We start from the raw sequence: 17,392 nt of genomic DNA, 5'->3' as shown, positions 1-17,392 counted from the left end.
TTCTATAGGCTTTGGCACCCTCTGGAGGATTTCAGAAGAACCGCCAAATTCAATCAGTCCAGTGCTCTCACTGATTGACGTGTAGGTAACAAGGGTACACACATCTATCATAAAAGCACAAATAACTGCATCAACTCGAGCCAACGGGAAACGTTTTTTTTCCGGTCAGTCAGAAAAGACCCATTTGTAGTCAACTATAAGGAACATTCTATATTTGACCTTTAATGAGAAATTAGGCACAACTGAGGTACACTGAAGCAGTGACTAATTCAAATGTATTGTCAACAGATTTGGCATAACTGTAAAAGGTTAGTTGGAAGCAATACAATTAAGTTAAAATATTAGATTAAATGTATCAATGTGTCAACTCAATAAATAGTTGTGAAACTTGTTGACAATACATTTAATTATAGTTAAGTCTTTTCAGTGTAGAAGTAACCAGAGGCCATACAGAATAGTTGGAATTGTACTGAACCATCCACATATTGCAGTTATCTTGGCAGTGATGGTGTATATTGTACATTTTTATAATGCCATTAATATTGTAAAATGAGTTGTAGAAACTGATGCTGCCCCTTCCAGTCTCTAGGTGGCACTGTGGCACTAAATGAAAATGTTTAAAAATGACATCATCCCCAACATGCTTCAAAAATGGTCAACTGAGTGGCTTATGGAAATGTAATCACCTGCTGTTGACTGAACAATTTCCTTTAGTTGTCACAGAGTAATCTGTGCTGCATCTGATACATGAACACAATGGCAGGGGAAGGAAACGATTATACATTAAAGGGATTGTAAGAATCGAGTGTTCGGCCACAACATGTATTTGATTACTAATGGAGCAGCTCCTGGGAAGCCTTTTCAAACGGCGTAATGACCGCACGCTGTAGTTGCTGTTAATGGTCACAGCTTATGAAACAACCAATGGTCATTTGCAAACCGAATCACATTAAAAAACATTGATGATTTTATGCAGGGGCTTGATTTCATGAAACCAGCTCAATACAGGTTTGCAGTAATATCTGATCAGGTCAACCTTCACGTCCTTATAACTGTTCTCTAGCCTGCCGATAAAGTTGGTGTAATTTGAACAGCCGTGAAGTTTAAGCTCAAAGACTCATTCGTGCAATTTCTTACTCAGACAAGGCAAGCGCTTACCGAGCACCCTGTTAATGTTTCATCTTCATACAAGGGAAAATAACGAGGACACTGTTTGACTTTTTCCAAAAAGGATTTATTGAACTATTGTTTTCTTGTTGGCAGCTGCGACCTGTGGGGAAACAAACAAAAACATCATGAGGTCAATTCATAAAGAGAGTCCAGGAGCAGATGAGGTGTCGCAGTCCCTTTAGGAACTTGTGTTGTCTTGAACATGAAATCAAATGACTTGCTGTGGACACAATGGCATGTTAATGTTTCACCAAGCTGCGATGTTTGGCACAAATGAGCCAAAATATTGAAAGTCATTTATATCAATTGCGATCAAAGGAAACTTCCCATGTGCTTAATATTCTATTCGCTTAACTTGTACATTTCTATTCCTAAGACGCTGCACAATAGTATTTGAATAGGAAATGCGAACTTATGGAAGTAAGATGCTATCAAAATGCAATTTCATGGGGACTTGAGTAAACACAGTTTGGAGGAGAAAGAGTTTTGTGTTTCGGTTGATGCCAAAAACACCATGAATAGTCTAATGAGCACGAGGCAGAAACCTCGCCTGCAAAGGAAAAGCAATCTTAAAAAAGGCCTTAAGAAATTACAACGCGAGAGGATTTGCGAGGCGGTAGCAGACATACGGCGTCAGTTTGGTGCAGCAGGTATGGGGGGCTGGGCCCTGGTCCGCTCATTAGCATGGGTAAACAAGGAGCAAACTGGTGCCATACGGCGGACTTGCCAAGCATGAAATTCCCTCCACATGTTTACCCTCTCTGCCCTTGGATTATCACAACACTGACAAGGCCCAACTGATTTGTTTTTTAGTGAAGCAAAACAAAACATGCCAGTAGTGTGCCGCACAAGACGCATAACTCGCTGTGCTGGCAGAGCAAACTGTGCCTAAGGACAAGTGTTTGGAAAGAGACTTGCATGCTGAAGTGACACTGGGACCGTGTCCTCCGCAACAGACAAGGTGTCACATCAAGGCACAGGGATGGCATTTCTGTGATCACAAGCGCTTACGGCACCACCCGGGTGCCTCTGAACGCCACACAAATGCCAGAATGTGTCATACAAAAAACAACCTTTGCCTTGCCAGCATGACGCAGCATTGATAGTCACTTCTGTGAGCCCGGTACTGCAGAATTTAAATTCTTGCAGTAGGTAAGGACAGTCTCCTCGGTTAAATGGTAACCACTAAAAGCAGTGGGAAGTAAACACCTTTGTTATTCCCATTAGCAAAACTGTAGGAAACAAGAAGAGGCTCGAGTTAAAAGGGCCAGAAGGGATTACATTCTCAGGCCCCATGATTGTTTATGACTGCCAGAGGACACAGAGCTCTGCTGCTATGAAACTGCTGTTTCTGCAACAATGATAACATTGAGGCCACAATCTGACTACACAACTCTTTACAGACCTAGGTCACCCTTAACATGCTGTATAGGCCTTAGTGTGGCTCATTCTGTACAGTGACTAAGTTGTAGCACAAGCAAAGCAGTGGGGGAGAAATAGGACATCGTTTCTTTTAATAACATAAGTACAAGACAATTAAAATTCATGGATGGATTTGAAGAGCGATGAAGTGTAGAACATCGTCAATGTAGATATCATAGCATTCAGAGATCAGTAAATGGATTGGACCCTTTCGGATGCCACACCGATATGTTCCCTGTGCGATAAATACATTCAAAAATGGCTTTTACAACCAGTTGCTGCCATTGGCAGTCCACCAGGCTGTGTACCATATGCATCGAGTGCCCCATGTTAAATATTAATGAGTCAATTCAAATGGTAAGCAACACATTCGTATGGTTTTTGCTACAGAGCATTTATTACTAATTTCTATGTTTTTTATATATGATACTTTGATAAAACGTTGAGATTTGGAAACAATCTGTCTTTTTTGCTCAGACGTTCCTAAATCCAAGTACTCAAATTATTGAATTGCTTTTGCGTGTCAACTTATTGGTTTGTTTCTCACCTGGCCGGCGATTCTATCCAGATCTCTGGTTCCCTGGGCGGTGAGTCTGCGACCACTGAGAGAAACAGAACAGCAAAAATGTTAAAGGAAATTATGGATCTGAGAATAACTCAACCAACACGACTTGGTAAAAACTCAATTGCACAAGTTACAGAGAAATACTTCTTTAAGCCACATTGACTTCAGTATTACAGCCAGGCAAAGCCATGTATCAATATTCCATTCGTACAAAAATCACTCCATCAACCATGAAAGAAAGGCAATTTGAAATAGACATTAATTTTCCTGCCCACTTGAACTGAATAAAAACTAAGCAAATCATTAGTCCTCTCATTGTGTGATTACAATTATATTGCACTTGCAGAGCAAAATTCAAGCTCGTGCATTAAGAGATTTCACAGTTAACAGGCATCGCATTGATGGGACTGTTTTACAGTATGGAAACGTGATTGCAAAAGTGACTGGCCCATGTTCAGTGTGAAGATGACTACATTAGCACAAACATCACCAAATATGTACATATCTAAGGGTGCGTTCACACCTGCCTTGTATAGTCCGGTTGAATTAAACCCTGGTGCGGTTCGGTCGGTGTGAACACAGTCTGAGACCTCTGAAGTGAACTAAACAACCGGACTCTGGTCCGCTAGAATAGGTGGTCCCGAAACGCTTGCGAACTCTGGAGCGGTTCATTGCTGGTGTGAACGCAGTCCGCACCAAAATATAGGAAGCGTAGTATTTACGTGTCACAAGAACGCGGATGTCTTCAAAAATCTTTAGCGAAAGAGTGAAGCGGAATGAAGTGTTGACCAGTGTCGTGTAAAGTAAAAATGCTCCGTCAGCTACATAAAGTAAGAACAGCTGTCGTCTGTGAAACCTCCTCCTTACTGCAGAACGTCTCATTATATGTGTTATAATTTTTTTTAACGGACGTTGTCTGATTATATCATCATATGCGCGGGCCACTAGTGTCTGTTGATCTCCAGATTAACAGCAGCATGAGAATAACCTGCCGAAAGTGCTGATGCTCCATGACGGAGGCTCCGGGAGAAATTGTCGGGATTTGCGTTTTTACCCCCTTAATGTCTGACCAATGGTTGAACAGCATTTCCGAGCATATGACTTGTGTTTAAAGTTTATAGTCTGTTCGAGTTTTGCCCGTGTGAACGCAAACCGAACCTTCTGAAAGATGAAACAATGTAAGGTGCGCACCAGAGAGCTGACTATTGGGTGTGAATGTTCCCCAATACATAGTTTTGTCTTTACATTCATTTTAACGATTTCCCCCCCAGTTTGACTAACTCTAGGATCTTATATAGTGGATACACTGAATATAAATAGAGGCACTCACCCATTGGGATCCTTCTCGACCATCTTGAGCAGCTCGAGGGACTGCAGCACTTTACGAGCCACATTCTTGGACCCTACGCTGTAATGAGCAGGGCACACACCGTTCCTCTGGCGACTTCCATAGATCTTGGTCATGGAGCCAACACCAGCACCTCCACGAAGGTACAGGTGGCGAACTGTGGATGCTGTTGGACCAGAGGTGGTGAAGGCGTTAAGATGCGACATCAACCATATAGTGCTTTGAGGGATTCCTCTGTCATGCTCAAACAGTGATATTATGATCAGTAGGTTTTAGGAATCAGTACGAAATCAGGACAGACATGCCGAGTGGTGCAGTTACATACTTGAGCAATGCAAAGCAGTTAGAGCTTTAACAGTCAAGAACATCATCAAAATACAGAGAGTGTAATCCATCTTTTAACATTTAAAGGAATGGCAGATTGAAATATGTGGATTGTTAATCATTTTGGAAATGATAAACAAAGTTTTTGTCAATTGTTATCTTCATTTGCTCTTCAAGCACCATAAAAAAAGATAAAACGTTTCAAGAATATTTGCTTTTATACTGTCAACAGCAGTAATTAGGTGGAATATGGGAGAACTATTAAATCAAGATGTGTTTTTTTACACAGGTTGTAAATGATTGTAGAGACTGCTAATTATTCCAACGGCCACAGTAATGGCACATTCAAATGGGTTTCAAATCACAGCAGAATTTAGGCTGACATGTGAACTCTATAAACGTGTACATTCTTTAGTGACTTAAAATGTAGGAACAACCAATGGGGAAGCATAAACTCCCGACACCAATCACATTGCTTGGCAGTTAAAAAACGTGCTGCAACCAATTTAACCAAACATTCAAATCCACCAGCCTTTCTAGTATTTAAAGACAGTAGGGATTAGGGCTGTGGCGATACACTAATCTCACGATACGATACACGATATTCAGCCAACGATACGATATATATCACGATATTCAGCCAACGATACGATTCGATACACTTATATCATTTTCTGAAAGATTTTAAAGGGACAGTGGGATTTTGGTGACATCTTGTGAGTGTTCCAGTGACTTGGATTGAATTAATTCAACTGAAAACATCAATTATACAATATCAGGGTATATGCAGGAATCCTGAAGTCAAATTTAATACCTTTTAAGACCTTTTTTAAGACCCTTTCCATACATTTTAAGACCTCATCGCAACTTGGAGTTCTAACTGGTTACATTGGTGACACAATTTACCTCACATTTACTATATTGATTGTAAGATAGCACAACTAAACAGAGTGCAGACAGACTACTGAAGCCTCCTCTCCACATGAACTTCAACCTCTGTGGGTTAGGGTTAATGCAGTATGCTGCTTTGTTGCTTCTGTACTCTGTGCTCTTTCATTCCAGTAGAACCATCAGAAACCAGTATTTGACCAATAAACAAAACAATTGACAAAACGTTGAACTATGAAATATATGAAACTTTGGTGAGCTTCAGCGGGGTAATGCCATATAGAGCTCCCTCACAAATACCCAGGGGTTAAATTGGGCTGGGGCTGTCCGGGGCTAAGCCCGGCACATAGGACGATGCTCTAACGTCATCACCCTCACACATTTGTCATATGTTTACAAAAAACGATATATATGTTAAGACTTTTCTCGTTCTTAATATAGACTATATTTAGGGTCGATATGTGTTGACCTTACTTTAAAATAGCAGATCTCTGTGAACGGATATAGTTTGGCTTAGACCCCGGCCCCACGAGGACGCATACAGTAAAACGCAAACACAAAAAAGTCTTCCATTCAAGCGCATTCGATTCATTAACGTGTCCGTTCACACTAGACCGCTGGAAATGCTGGACACGCTGTAGTACATATGCCAGGCCTGTAAGTGGCGCTGCTGCCGCCACAAAATACACCAACGGCAGCGAAGAAGACCCCGGAGCATGGTTGCCCTTCTGTTTATTCTCCGCGGTGGACGGCGTGTTCTCCTGCTGTATATCTCTCAGGTAGTCCACCAGCAGATTGTTAGAAATTAAAATCAATGTTTTGATGGCATAAAGTACCATAAACATACCGTCAGTTTAAATGCTGTTTTATACTGAAAAACCAGAAGTTGTTGTGCACAACCAGTTGTTGAGCTTTTATTCTGAAAATCCTTCATCTCCGGTTAGCATTTAGCATGTGGCTAATATACAATTTCCTATAGAGGTGAATTTAGTAGCGATATGACACGGAGTGTTGCACACCGAAACCTACTGATTTCAACACTACAACTATAGACGTCGAGATATTATTATTGCTGAATATTAAATGAAGGTTCAGTTTATTTGAATACGTTTGTTTACAGACGTGGGTAGCATGAGACAACTACCGGAACTACCGGAAATGATACCAGCCGTGAGGTATTTTTGGAGTATTGATTACAGCGTTTAAAATGTATTAAATGAAAAGTCATGAAAGAGATGAGGAGAAAAGGCGTGTTTAGTTATATATTTAATGTGCAATGTCTGAATCCTCTGTAATGCGCAACAACGAACATTGGAGACGTGGAGGGCCGGCCCCAGCAGCGCCAACCGGCCCACAGGGAGGATTCAGCAGAGGATATTTAACAGCTGGAAAGGTGGAGCTCGCTCTCTTCCCTTCGCTCACGAGAGCCAGAACACAGCTGTTTTTCTGACTAAATCATCTTCTTCTTGTAACATTACCGCGCTTTTTATTAATTAAAGTATACATTTGAACATTCTCAGAGACTCAATTAGTCTCCTTTTTAAAGCTTCTCTCCTGGACACGCGAGTATAACGAACACAGTTATCAGACTTAATGTATCGATACCCGTGGCTGAAATATCGATACTTTCTCGGAAAACTAAATATCGATATATATCGCAAGATCGATTAAATTGCACAGCCCTAGTAGGGATACACATGAATAGACAGACTTACCAGCTCTGATGTAGTACCAGTTCTCATCACTGGGGGCCAGCTCCTTGTGCTTGCCCAGCTTGACAAGGTCCACCCAGTCAGGTATCTTCAGCTTTCCTGACCTGAGGACAGAAGAGAAGTGTCAGCATGTACTAGAGTAAAAAAGCACCTCATTTAAACACTTTGTTGGCATGTAGCCTGTTTCTAGGACATAACACGGTATATTAGAAATGCATACAACTAACGGCGACTTTAAAAGGATGGAATCAAGTCCACTGCAAATTACATCCACAACAAAATCTCCCTAGAGTGCATGAAAGGTCAAAATGATGTGGGATAAAAAAGTACTCACTTCTTCAGGAAAGCCGAGAGGGCACGGACAAACTCCTGCTGGTTGACGTCTTTCACTGTGACACCCGGCATCTAAAAAAAACAACGACACATACATTTAATACACGTTTTATCATTATTTTAAGTATTGTAAAAATGAAAACGGGTTTAGGTGAAACCACTTAAAATCCAGCGTGGTCCTAAAATGATGGAACACAATGAGGCACACGACTTTTAAAATAAAACTTGGTAAGACAATCCAAAACCTACACAATTCAACTAAGGCACTTTAAATGAACGCAGACTGGTCCTGGTATCATGTTTATATTTTGAGTACGTTAAGTTAGATGAGTTTAAGCTTGCACTAACAATATTGCACACATGATGCCTTGGTTGTAAACGTTAGATTAAACACAGACCCGTATACTATAATAGCACGAGTTAATGTATGAATTAAACTCTTATATGATCATACGGTGAACTCCACGGTAGAAATAACATGAGTTGTAGACCATGCGAGAAGCTAAACCACGATAGCTTTGTAGTTAAATCCAATTTTAAAATGTGAATGTGCCTGTCTGACTGGCCCAATCTGCATAATTAATGTTACCGTTTTCATAACTGAAATACCGATTTACAATCCAAGCACAAAGTCAACTATTTAAAACCGATTAATGTGTGATAATGCGTACACGAGTTCAACCGGTGTTAGCTTCTTTAGCGACAGACACGTAAGGGCTAACACAAGCTAATGTTAGCAGTCGAAGGATAAGCCCACGTTACTCGTACACCCTCGCCATTTACAAGCAGATCATTCACTGAAATCTCAAAACCATTCAAGTGATATCCGTTTTTGACAACATGCATATTATATGTACATTTTGCCAATATATCGTAGCTAACACGGGGCAGCTAACCACTAGCTAGCAGGCCTTAACGAGGTAGCATGGGGGCAGCCATGACGAACAGACCTATGCTAAGAGCGCAACATTCAAGTACAATTCTTGTAAAAACCGATATACACGTCTAATTATCTCGCTCAAAGCTAGACCACTTCTTTAATCTGTACCTTATATCCTATCTGACCACGTTTCTGGTCTAAATGCTTAGAAATTGAAGCACTTTAGTAGGATATAACCCGAGGAAGAATTCTAGCGCTTTACCTTGCGTGTGGCCAGCGAAGGGAAGAGGGTGGAACGGGGTTTCCAACCGAAGTTAAAACGGGCAAATCTCGTTTCATTACGCGAGAACTGAGAGTTGTTTTTCTCATCGATGCCTCTCATCACATCCACCGACCACAACGACTGCTAGAGAACAAATTCGAGATAATGTACCAACTATGCTGATGTCCCATATTTACTCAAATACAACTTTTATTGTATTATTAGGTTGAACCAACCGTTGAGGAAAAAAAATAGGGCTACACAGAAAGCATACACTTATTATATGCGTATTTATTATTATACGTGTTGTTTCTGTATTAGCCTACCTGCCATCAGGGTTCAACAACCAACCAATTTGTTGGAACAAGGTTAAACAGGAACCAATGTCAAGGTGGCAGACGTCACAACTTTGCCCCAAAGTTTACAAATGTCTCTGTGGCTGGTTTGATCCCATCATAAGACATTCTTTAGTTTTCTGTGTATGATTTGTATTGTGGGTATGTTTTGGGGAAATTATGCTCAATTGTACTCAGTGTGTCCCTGCTTCCATCATGACCTTATGATGGCCTTATTGGCAAACATTGTGAAAATGATTTGTACGATGATGATTTGATACTTGGGTGCTTTCTTTTGGAAATATGGGCACATTTTCCGGCTATAACTGTCAACCCTGCAGCTCAATGAGGCTTATTTGCATTTGAAAACTAAAGTAAATATTTTGAGCACACAAAACTCAGTTTCCAACCAATTTTCAAACGAGTGGCTCCAGACTTTGTCTCTTTGTCGTCAGTAGAGCTTTGAACATGACTACAATATCCGTCTTTGATAACAGGAATAACATGGATAACGTTAAGTTATCCTTATTGGGGAAATGCATTTTGTATGTGTAGGAATTGTAGCTAATTATGTTATATAGTGATGTGGACTGCTCATTTTGTCTCATGGAACAATGCCTTCAGATAACACCGGTAAATATCTCTGTTTATCACATCACCTCTAGCTTATGGACACATCGCCTATTAAGTGAAGGGCTCTTATTTTTCTTTGTCTCTCTTTACAGTTATAATAACATTAGAGGAATAAAAGCAAATCTGAGTTTGTGTGTTCAAACCATAGACTGTATATAGGTTCAAACCATGCTAATACTTGTGTGTGTGTGTGTGTGGGTGGTGGGTGGTGTGTGTGTTGGTGGGGTGTGGGGGTGTTTGTGTGTGTGTGGGTGTGTGTCCTTATTTACATACTTCCCTCGATGGCAGTGGTGAGGTTGCCCTTTGCACACCTCAGATGTAAAGGGCATGCATGCTCCAACATTGACACAATTGATATGTTTGCAGAGACCGGAGAGATAGAAAGAAGGCAGGTGGATAAGCAGAGGTTTATGAATCATGTGTATACTCTGTCAGCAGAGAGTGAGAGTGAGAGGTAGTGATCCTAGAGGGAAATAAAAAGGCAGCCAAGTCATACAGAGGACAGATTATAGAGCTTTGTACAAACTGTTTGTGTCATCGCAGGGCTTCACCACAGGTAACTGTACCTTTTTCTCCTAATTATTTTTTGTGACCACTGAATTTGTAGCTCTCTGAAAAGCTCTAGCAACCTGAATGGTTGGATGTTTCTTCGAAGAGATCATTTGATTAATTAAGGCAATTAATTACACTGGGAGTGACCATCAACTTGAAATGAAAACACGAGGTGGATTAAACTCCATTAATTGCTTCAGTAAATCAATTGTGGCCCTTCAAGTCGTGAGACAGTAGACAACTGGGTAAAGTGATTATGAAGTGGTGTAAAGACGTTATTTCAGCAAGTCACGTTTATTATGGAAAAATGACGACTAACACAGAATTTATGAAAAGGTCAAACTAATTACGACGAAAGGACAGGTGTCATGTTAACAAATCTGCTATTTCAATATTCATCCACACCGCTTCATGGGAGGCTTTTGTTTGCAATAGCTCTAAAAATTAGCTGCCAATCATTTCTGAATAAATGTGCTGGAAATTACTCATAGCCTACGTGAGAGTGTGCTCTTGTGTGATTGAGTGCAAGTGTTGATGTATTTATGCATAAATGTCTGCGCATTAGTGTGTCAGAGAGTGTAGGAATGATGCATGGTGGTCCAAAAACAGAAGAAAAGGCAAAACAAAGAACAAGAGGAGAGAAAAGCTAGTGTTAACAGCATGTTGCCACCCAGCTTGGTACGTGTTGCCATGTGTTTGCATGTTACTCACATCCTCAGTGGAGAAGTTCTGTCAAGTCTGGTCTGGCTGCCCTTTTCACTCTCCAGGCACGTTTACAGCTCTCCAATACCTATCAAAATATCTACTCTCACCCTGCGCATCTCTCTGCCACTAGCATAAACCTCCATCATGCGGATTGTTTTTATTATTCTGACCTATGCTTAACCTCAACATTTCCACCACCACTTGTCACCCTTTTCTCATTTGTATTCCCTCTATTCTTCGTCTATCTCTAAGTTAGACCATTCCTTTCACAATGCAAGTTAACGCTGCAGGAGCACGAGCAATGTGAGGGCGGGACTGGCAACTATAGTGGGTGGAATGAAGCACAAGCATCCATTAGAATTGTCTTAATTTTTGCCCTTTGACATCATTATAAATACGGACTTTTTAAGCTGTACCCTTTTGCTTTATCATCTCTGTGCGTATCTCCTGCAGACATGGACCTCATGTGGCTGTACTCCGTGTGTCAGTGCATCCTGTCTGTATCCCTGATAGTGGTGAGTGTGAGGTTGTGCATGGCGGTCAGTGGAGGTGGAAGAGTGGCTGACGTCCGGGAGGGAACCCAGGCAAACAGGCCCAAACCTGGAAGCGTCTCATGCTGTCTTTGTCTCTGCCTGGGCTGGGTAGGGGCTCTTGGTGGTGCAGTGGGAGTCCCCGTGAGTGTGTTGCTCAACCTGAGAACGCCACAGTGTCTGTACACATGCATAACCCTGGTGTGCTGCCCCCTGCTGGTGAGGCAGTTCACCATGTTCCTGTTGATGATGCTCACACTGGACTCACACCTGCAGCATCACTTAGCAGAAAGGTGAGACTCGAAGAGGATTACATTAATAGTAAAGGAATCAAAGTACACAAATCAGTGTGATGTAAAGAGTAGTATTAAAATGCTAACAATGTACAAATCAATTCCAATAAGACACCTTACATATTATTTCTCGGAAATATAAGCATCACATTCTGTAAATCACAATAATGTCTGTAATAGTTTATTGCATATGTGTGGGTGAGAGTGTATACGTGGGAGGAGAGGGTGAACACTTCTCAAGCATGCTTTCCACTGTAAATGAGGGAAGTCAATATGGATGTTGCAAAAAAGGAGTAGCAAACATTGCAATATGTGCTATTGTATTGCATTCAAGTATTCTGTTTGTTCAGTGCTCATAAGGCAGCTTTTTTATTATCATGCACTGCTTTTACTGCCATCTGGGAGTCACAGGGGCGAGTAAATATCAATAGGCTCAAAGGCTCTTAGATTCTTGATTGACAGTGACCATAGCTCCAGCCTTTCAGTGGAAAAGAGCCAGTATTTTTTTTCTTTCATGGTCTTGGACTGTTTTGAACCATTCACTCACCCAGTTGGTAAGATTACATTTTGTACACCTCATTCCGGTGCCTTTTTTGTCATTGAGCGATGAATATGGAGGCAGCGCGCTTCTGTAAAAACTATTCTTGTTCATATTTAGTTTTTTCTGTTCAGATTAGGACAGAGATTTTCAAAGTGTAAAGCATGCCTGCCCAGGGGGGCTGCATACAGATTCAGGGCAGGCTCAGTAAATGGTAGTTAAAAAAAACATTATTATCAAAAGAAGATCACAGAGAATTGCATCAATGTGTGCGATTTGGTTAAAAGGAGATTTGGGATGGTCAGTTTTGTAGCATTTACCGTTCAACTCACTTATCGAGAGTCAAAGACTATTAAATGCCTTAAGAAATACATTTGTTCATGTATTCGGTGAAGCCATCAATACCAGACAATCTTGGCACAGCTGGACTAAAAAACATTATCATGATCCCATTAGGATTCAGAAATTGAGCAAAACGAATCAGGTTAAATAACCATTCAGCATTCAAATATGTCCAAACCCACATGTCTATGACTTCCAGGTACTCTTCAGTGATGACCCGTCAGCGAGCTCTGTGTGTGGTCCTGCTGTGCTGGGTGGCCTCTGTTCTGTCCTCCTTCGCCCAGTTCATCGGCTCGGACATCATCGACAATTGGAGGCTTAGCGGGAGGGGTCCGGGCACGGCTGGCCTCGGGCTGGTTGGCAATTGGACAACCTCTTCACCCCATTTAACCCCTTCCCCGCCCCCTAAGTACCACCAAGATCGCAAGGTCATTGGAAAGTACCTTCCATACGGAGGCTTCCTGTCAAAGTTTTATGTGGAAGACATGCACAACTTCACCTACGCTGAGATCCACAGCAGCCACTGGGCGGTGTGTGCGCCTGACACCATTCTCAGTCCCCGTTACCTGGTCTATGTCCATGGGATGACAGTGTTCATGCTCCCCTTGCTTTGCCTGCTGGTCATTTACCTTGACCTGTTATGCATTAAACCTAGAAAGACTCCTTTTAGTCATGCATATCCGCCTAAACATGACTCCGGCCGGGTCCGCTCCCTCGCTCTATCCCTCTCCCTTTTAGTTCTGCTGTGCCTGCCACTCCACATCATTCATGCCCTTGTGCTTTTCACCCCCAGTACCAATCTTCCTGCCTGTGTTCAGGCAGTTGCCATGTTTCTCTTCCAGCTGTACAGCCTTGTGCCTCAGATCCTCTTCACTCCTCCAAAGAAACAGAGAGAACGGGCATCCTTCCCTCTTTCTGTTGTCCACCTTCCACCTCCAGTAACCCTGTCCAGAGGAAAATCTGTCCGCATGGCCCTGTGTGAGGCAGTGCAGGCAGCTCCATGGTCTTCAGCCAAACACTCCATAAAAGCAAAAGTGTGCCCAGAGGTCTGAATTATTGAGGAAATGTAAGACTTGTGCTGTTGTGTATGTAAACATTTGTCGTTTCTTCAAGCAGTTCATTAAAACACTGTTCCTTCCATGTTCTGTTTGCTTGAGGCAAAGCTTGTTTGGCAACAAGCAGCTTGGGGGTTTAAAGAGAATAAATATAGCATGATCCTGTTTGTTGTTGTCCTGTCGTGTTAACTAATCAGCAACCTTATGCATGTGAATAACTCGCAAATGAAAAGGCCAGTTAATTATCAGGTCCCGCACCAAATGTCAGCGAAGAAAATTAAGTCTCCAGACTATCCTGATCACAGATGTCTGTTTTCTTCGACTGTGCCTCCTATGGGTCTTATTCGAAGCTCGTTCTAAGTCTCTGATAAGCCCACCACCAGTAATGTAGACATATGAGTGACAGCGTTTAATTAAACAATCATAACATGAGGTCCAGAGAGGACGCAGCCAATAGGGAAAGCATCATTAACCTGGTTATGACACCATCTTCATGCCTGTTCTGATTAAACTTGTAAATACAATGCGATGCACTCATGTAATAAAAAGGTCCTTGCTCAATCTAATTGAATTGTTCATCTTGAACCGCGTCGCTGTTCAAAAAAAAGGGAGTAATACATCTCTTTCGGCAATGAACCAAGACATTACATTCACCACGTTCTCTCTTTTCTTTTGTCCTCTCAGGGTTTCGATAGGTTGTTTTGCCATTTTCACCATTATTTTCCTTCTCTTTCCACATTTCTTGTATCTTTTTGTCCATTTATGTCTAACTCATTACGTCTTTCCCTGCTTTTATACTCCTCCTCATGTACTCTGTGTACTCGAACACATTATTGATGGAGAAATCTGGTAAAAGGGTGCGGCGGTTCAGATGTGGGGGGGGATTTTCCTTAGTTTCCCTGGCGCCGCAGCCCATTGAATTGTTCTGTCTGCCTGAAAGCTCTCTGCCTCCTGCTTATGCTCAGCCTCGGCACACTCAGGCACCTCAATCAATGCCTCGTGCTATGCTGCCGCTCTGTACACAACTCCTTGCCTCGCTCGGGTCACAATGACAAGACCAGTGAACATAAGCTGTATTCACCAACCTACAGTCACCCGTATTGGTTTTACAGAGGGATACAAGTGTGTCTAATCCACCATAGCCAACAGAAATATGAAGAGTTTTTGTTTGGATGGACTGGGACATCTTGAAGGGAAATATGTCTGTCAAAAATGTGTCATCAACAGCAAATGATCCGACATGAACCCGCTTCAGGGCGCTAACGTGAAACTATAGCATCGGGCAGCGGTCGCATGAGTTATTCATAGACGCATATTGTAAACTGTGGGAGTAAAACAACCATCTGTTATCCAGCTTATCCTGATCAATGTTTTTCTTATGTCTATTGATTAGATGATAACACCTTCATGATCACGGTGGTGGTCTGATTACCATGAGGTCTAGATAATGGCCCTCCTCCCAGGATAACCCAGAGTCAGTATTACCAGCATTAGCCTCCACCCAACGATAATACAGTGACACTAAAGGTGAGTGAAACTCTAAAAACACAAATACCAAAGCTTGATTGATTTTCTTGTGAGGAAAAGTAGAAATAACAGAATCAGACATGAGTGTTCTTGAATCCCACAATAACAATAAGAGGTGAAACCTTGAAGGACACTTATACCGAGGACAATGTCCTCTGTTTTATTACTCATCGACCATGTTTGGTGTGATAGCACCTTTGCTACGCCTGCGTCATCATAAACTGAAGATATGTTTGGTGTCGACTTGTGTGTGAATTGTTTGTTGGCCGGAGTGTCAACTCATGCTTGTGGCGCCTGGCAAGTCCATTACTTTGATTGCCGTTTGACAATCTGTCTTTATGACAGGCGACCGTGCAGCCTTGCCATCGATGGACGAGAAACACATCGATCTATCACCCTGCGACCTCCGGCAGCTTTCAAATCTAGCCCCGCGCACACATGGACATGTTGAGTGCTTCTCGACAGAATCGGGTATTGATTGTGTGGAAGATAATGGCAGAGTCATATTTTTTGGTGTGTATTTGACTCAAACCCCCTGTCACCCTTTATTCCCCGCTATCTGTTCTTATGATTCATTGGCGGCGCCACACAATGCACTATTTTGTTTATTTCCGAATGAGCTGCCAGTTATAGCCGGCTCCATCGCCTTCATCTTCATCGTCCCACCTATAACTCCACTATTCCCCATTGATCTCATCCTATGCTCCATCTCCTGTTCTCCCTTCTTAGGATTTCAAAACAGCACCTGCTAATTACACAGTAAGCACACTCAAAAACAGTCCAATCCCAAAGGTTATTTTTGAATTCTTTTTTATTTTGTCGTGCTTTGTATCTTTCCCCTATAAAGAAATAGTTAGCTATATATCAACAATGACACATGGACTCTAAAGTAAACAGTAGTGAAAGACAGGAGAAGAGACGACTAGGCACAGGAGACGAAGAGAGAGAAAGGGAAAGAGAGGAAAGGTAAGAGTGAAAAAAGACAGCAATTTCTCTACAGTAGAACCAAAAACAAACCATGGGAAGTGTACATTTCTTTAACATTTACAATTATAATAATAACAACGGCAATAATAACATTAACAACAATCATAATTGTTCAAATAATAATAATAATTAAAAAATCGATAAGACCTCTGGTTTCTCATAAAGACAATGATATTTTTTTTTATTCTTTTCTTTATTTTCTTTAAAGATCACTGGACAGTGGTTTGTTCGGCTTTGCACCTCTATAGGCTAATATTCTGTGTTAGTATAGATGCTTCATAATGCGTTTCAATAGTAAACAGATTTTTTTTTCTTAAAAGTTTCATTTAATTTATGTAGATGTTCTTTTTTTATACAAATACGTACTTCAGAGATATGTATACTGGTTCTGTCAACATGTTTACTGTACGCATGAATGAGTGCATGTATCTGCATATGTGTGGTAGCATTCAGAAAAAATATCCATCTGTTTTTTATTTCTCATTCCTTCACTCCCCCTTGCCCTTCTTATCAAGACTTTTAAACCTTTCTATCCTCTTAATGTCATTCTAAAATAATTAAGCCTTTCTTTAATGTTCAGCCCACACTAATCCTTACATTATTAGGAGCCAACAAAGGAGGAGTGATTGTGGGGGGGGGGGGGCAGACGGAGAAAAAAGCGAGATATAATGGAGCGGGGAAGAGGACTGTAACAGGTGAATGTAGAGGAAGGAGGAGAGTTAATTAAATTAGAACCACCTTTAAAATAGGATTCCTTTTATACCACGTATTGGGTAGGGAGTACGTTTCGTCAAAACTCTGGATACTTCCTGGGACTCTGGGCTTAAACACTCCAGTGTTGGTCGGGAATTATATACGAGTTGCACTCTGTTGGAAAGATGTTCTGACAATTTAAAAAAATTCAATTTTCTACCGTGTATCGCTCGATAGCTTCTGGTCAACACCTCCTCATTTCCCCCTCCCTCCCTCCCTCCCTCCCTCCCTCCCCACA

The 17,392-nt window shown here is 41.5% G+C and overlaps 1 protein-coding gene across 1 annotated transcript; it reads right to left on the bottom strand.

The window, feature by feature from the left end:
- Positions 1-1,212: 1,212 nt before the first annotated feature.
- rps19 (ribosomal protein S19) lies at positions 1,213-8,941 on the bottom strand. Its single transcript, XM_034103318.2, has 6 exons — positions 8,905-8,941; positions 7,764-7,834; positions 7,433-7,533; positions 4,488-4,671; positions 3,140-3,194; positions 1,213-1,270 (listed from the first exon to the last, which is right to left on the bottom strand). Exons 2-6 carry the CDS (start codon positions 7,832-7,834, stop codon positions 1,235-1,237), a joined length of 447 nt encoding a protein of 148 aa, XP_033959209.1. The 5' UTR covers positions 8,905-8,941; the 3' UTR covers positions 1,213-1,234.
- Between the last annotated feature and the right edge of the window lie 8,451 nt (positions 8,942-17,392).

The sequence above is a fragment of the Pseudochaenichthys georgianus genome, chromosome 16, assembly GCF_902827115.2.
Source record: "Pseudochaenichthys georgianus chromosome 16, fPseGeo1.2, whole genome shotgun sequence".
Lineage (NCBI taxonomy): Eukaryota > Metazoa > Chordata > Actinopteri > Perciformes > Channichthyidae > Pseudochaenichthys > Pseudochaenichthys georgianus.
The sequence above is the reverse complement of the archived record's forward strand: the minus strand, read 5'-3'. Positions and strand labels throughout refer to the sequence as shown.

Bases quoted from the DNA above. Each gene is read 5' to 3' on its own strand.
- rps19 (XM_034103318.2), bottom strand. From the start codon at position 7,834: ATGCCGGGTGTCACAGTGAAAGACGTCAACCAGCAGGAGTTTGTCCGT. The intron at 7,534-7,763 runs GTGAGTACTTTT...TTCTGTCCTCAG, and splicing joins CTCTCGGCTTTCCTGAAGAA to GTCAGGAAAGCTGAAGATAC. The intron at 4,672-7,432 runs GTAAGTCTGTCT...CTGGTCCAACAG, and splicing joins CTGGTACTACATCAGAGCTG to CATCCACAGTTCGCCACCTG.